This window comes from Haematobia irritans, unplaced genomic scaffold, assembly GCF_050003625.1.
Source record: "Haematobia irritans isolate KBUSLIRL unplaced genomic scaffold, ASM5000362v1 scaffold_6, whole genome shotgun sequence".
Taxonomy (NCBI): domain Eukaryota; kingdom Metazoa; phylum Arthropoda; class Insecta; order Diptera; family Muscidae; genus Haematobia; species Haematobia irritans.
In genome coordinates, this window is record NW_027445819.1 from 452,175 (window position 1) to 456,308 (window position 4,134).

The window sequence follows — 4,134 nt, forward strand, 5'->3', positions numbered from 1 at the left end:
CAGTGTTTGTGTGAAAAAAAAATAGTGAAAATGCCTCCAAAAGCCAGTGGTAAAGCAGCAAAGAAGGCCGGCAAAGCCCAAAAGAACATCACAAAGGGTGACAAGACCAAGAGACGCACCAAGCGTAAGGAGAGTTATGCCATCTACATTTACAAAGTGTTGAAGCAAGTACATCCCGATACTGGTATCTCTTCAAAGGCAATGAGCATCATGAACAGTTTCGTTAATGATATCTTCGAACGTATTGCCGCCGAAGCCTCTCGTTTGGCTCACTACAACAAGCGTTCCACCATCACCAGTCGGGAAATCCAAACTGCCGTTCGTCTATTATTGCCCGGTGAATTGGCTAAGCACGCTGTCAGTGAAGGTACCAAAGCCGTTACTAAGTACACCAGCTCCAAGTAAATGGCTTTATATTTCGTCGAAAATTTATTTCCTCCACCATCAAAGGCCCTTTTCAGGGCCACAAAAATCATTAAAAAAGAGATTTTCTTTGTTGATCAACTAAAAACAAAATATCCTTATTTTATTTCAATAACAAAAAAAAAAATAAATACATCTTCCATCGAATAATAACAAATAATTGATTTTTCAACTAAGATAAATTCAATGTTGTAATCTTCATTTTATTAAAATTCTATTATGGCATTTCATTACTATGTCTAACTTCTATTAAAATTCTAATTTGGCATTTCATTACTGTTTCTTCAATATTTCTTCTTTTTATTTTTCTTCATTATAATAACGTCGCTATAATATTTTTCTCAGAGTAAAAGACTTCAATATTTCTTCTTTTTATTTTTCTTCATTATAATAACGTCGCTATAATATTTTTCTCAGAGTAAAAGACTCTATTACATTGATCGTATGCATTACTGTAAATGGCGTAGTTAAAGGATGTGTGTGTGTGAGAGAGAGTTTTGATGATGACTCTATGCGTAGGTACATGAAACCTTTTTTTCTAGAATTCTAATTGCTGCGGTTTATTACCACATCCCAATTGGCTAATCCAGTTTTGGAAAAATTCCCATAAAACATGTGATTATAAATTTCAATTTTACCGTGAAAAATAGATTAAGTACAATGTATATTTATTTAAATAAAAATTAGGTAAAAAAACAAAATTGTTTGCATAAAATTTGTTCTCTTTTTCAAAGATATTTTGTAGCCCTGAAAAGGGCTGTTAGATAAACTGCTTTCGAATATCGAAAATAATCATTCTGCCATGAAATAGAAAATTTACTTCTTGGCGGCGGCTTTTTTAGCAGCTGGTTTCTTGGCAGCGGCGGCCTTTTTGGGTTTGGCTGCTGCTACTGTTTTTGCCTTGGGTGCTTTTGGTTTTGTGGCGGAGGCCTTGGCCTTGGCGGCGGTTTTTGCTGGTTTAGCTTTAACTGTACCGGTCTTTTTGGCAGTTTTAGCCTTAGCCTTTTCGGTCTTCTTCTTTTCTGCTGTCTTCTTAGCGGCAGAAGGTTTCTTTGCAGCAGCCTTCTTTTCTCCACTGGCCTTTTTGGGTGCGGCAGCCTTCTTTTTCTTATCACCAGCTGGGGCCTTCTTCTTTTCGGCGCTCATTGCTTTAGACATTTTGAATGAACCAGATGCACCCTTACCTTTAGTTTGGATCAATTTTCCACTGGCAACAGCGCCCTTCAAATACTTCTTGATGAAGGGAGCCAATTTTTGGGCATCAACTTTGTAGGTGCTGGCCAAATATTTCTTGATGGCAGGCAATGATGAACCACCACGTTCTTTCAATGTTTTGATGGCAGCATCGACCATTTGTTGGGTTGGTGGATGAGATGGGGCAGCAGAGGGCTTCTTTGCCTTGGCAGCAGCTTTTTTAGGTGCCTTTTTCTCAACAGCGGCAACTGGAGATGCGGTGGCTTCAACTACGGCGGCGTCAGACATGTTTCACTATATTTTTCACTTCAAACACTAATATACACTAACACGCGTGTACGTTGGTTATATATATTTTTTACCGTTCAACGTAGCTATTCTTGGGTACATCGGAATTATGAGAAGTACATAGTAGTCAGCTACGAAATTTTGTGAATTCTTGTGTGGAAGAGAATAAATTTTTTCACAAAAGTTTTGATAGAATAATTAAATTTATGATGACATAGTAAATATATTTAATTGGAATTTATCACATTTCTCTAGTAGAGATATCCACCTAAATGACAAAAAGGACTTCAATTAATAATATTGAAGGACTAGAGTATTATAATCTTTTGAGTTGAAAGTTTATAAAAGTGTCATCATAAATTTCCAACTAAATTATATAAATTTTAGTATTTTTATTGAAAATTGTATAAAATAAAAAAATTATAGGGAATCTTGATATGTTTTCTTTAAAAAAATACGAAAAAATTATACATTTTGCATAGTTTTCATGGTAAAATATTCAATTATATTATGTCGTCTATGACAGTGGAATTCATCATATTGGGATATTTTCCATGAATAAAAGTTTTTCTGCAAATTAATTTGAAAGCTCAAAAGTGAAAATGTTTTAGGAAATTTTCATTCAAAAATATAATAGAAATCACAAATTTCTACTAAAATATAACATTAATAATAAAAAGTGTCAAATTGTAACGAAAAGTTAAAATAATCGTGAAGGTGTGGTATATCATGTACAGCGATGTTAACAATGTTGAATATAGTTGAAACCATAAAATTAAAATATTTGCAAAAGAAATGAAATGTATATATGAAAAATATTAAAACATCGTAGAAAAAATACATGTCGGATTATAATACCATTTTAACAAAATTTTAAATCGAAATACTATGAATAAAAATTTGCCATAGCTGATATACCACCTCTAGCCAAATTTTAAGAAGTAAAGTAATTGGCTATTTTTGATATAAAATTTCGCAAAAAAAAAACTAAAAGAATTATAACAACAGATGGAATAAATTTAAGTCTAACGACTTTAGGAAATATATAAACAATAAACACCCTAGAAAATTCAAAAACCATCTCCGATTTAGATTAGGGTTAGAAAATATTTCATAAAATGTTTGCCGCATTGAATGTAGCATTAGATGAAAATAAGAAACAAATCCTCCTACTTATATCTTTTCTTCTTTTGAAAAAATAAATTAATAGAAAATAAATTGTGAATGAGTACGAAAAAATGTAAAACCATTGGAAAGCAAAATCTACATCATATATCAACATTCCCTTCATATCCAACCTAATACAAAAAAAAAAACACAAATGCAATATATTTTATTGATATCAAATAATTAAGAATAAATTCTTGTCAACTGTAAAGTATTGAAAAAATTTTTTCTCTTTTTATAAAAATATTGTGGTCCTGAAAAGGACCGATTGTTTTTGTAAAAAAAGTTGGCTTTTAATATGTCAAAAATTTAAGCACGTTCTCCACGAATACGTCTGGCCAATTGGATATCCTTAGGCATGATGGTGACACGCTTAGCATGGATAGCGCACAAGTTGGTATCTTCGAATAGACCAACCAAGTAGGCTTCGCTAGCTTCTTGCAAGGCCATGACAGCAGAACTCTGGAAACGCAAGTCAGTTTTGAAATCTTGGGCAATTTCACGAACCAAACGTTGGAAAGGCAATTTGCGGATCAACAATTCTGTGCTCTTTTGGTAACGACGGATTTCACGCAAAGCAACGGTACCAGGGCGGAAACGATGGGGCTTCTTGACACCGCCGGTGGCTGGGGCACTCTTACGAGCAGCTTTAGTAGCCAATTGCTTACGAGGGGCTTTGCCACCGGTAGATTTACGGGCAGTTTGCTTAGTACGAGCCATTTTTCACTTTAATTCTTCACTTCACAAGATATGAACACAAACACTGTCAAAACGTTATTACTTGTGTGCCGAGCATGAACGCGCATATTTATAGAAAAATTGAGCGCGCAAACTGTTAGTTAAGGGTGTGTGTGGGGAAAGATTGAAATATTGTATCTTACAGCTGCCTGTATATACACGAAGTATACACGAACGAACCCGAGGGTAGATCGTGTTATTAATATTAGTAAGCATTTCAAGGAATTTTTGTATAAATAGAAGCGCATAGGCTGCGGAACAGTATTAGTTCTTGTGCATCATTCGTGAAGTGAAATTTAAAAGTGAAAAATGACTGGTCGTGGT

At 34.2% G+C, this 4,134-nt stretch overlaps 1 protein-coding gene across 1 annotated transcript; it reads right to left on the reverse strand.

Annotated features, from left to right (window-relative positions):
• Positions 1-3,381: 3,381 nt before the first annotated feature.
• Positions 3,382-3,792, reverse strand: LOC142242625 (histone H3). The gene has a single exon (XM_075314193.1). It carries the CDS (start codon positions 3,790-3,792, stop codon positions 3,382-3,384), a length of 411 nt encoding a protein of 136 aa, XP_075170308.1.
• Positions 3,793-4,134: the final 342 nt, after the last annotated feature.

Bases quoted from the DNA above. Each gene is read 5' to 3' on its own strand.
- LOC142242625 (XM_075314193.1), bottom strand. From the start codon at position 3,792: ATGGCTCGTACTAAGCAAACTGCCCGTAAATCTACCGGTGGCAAAGCC.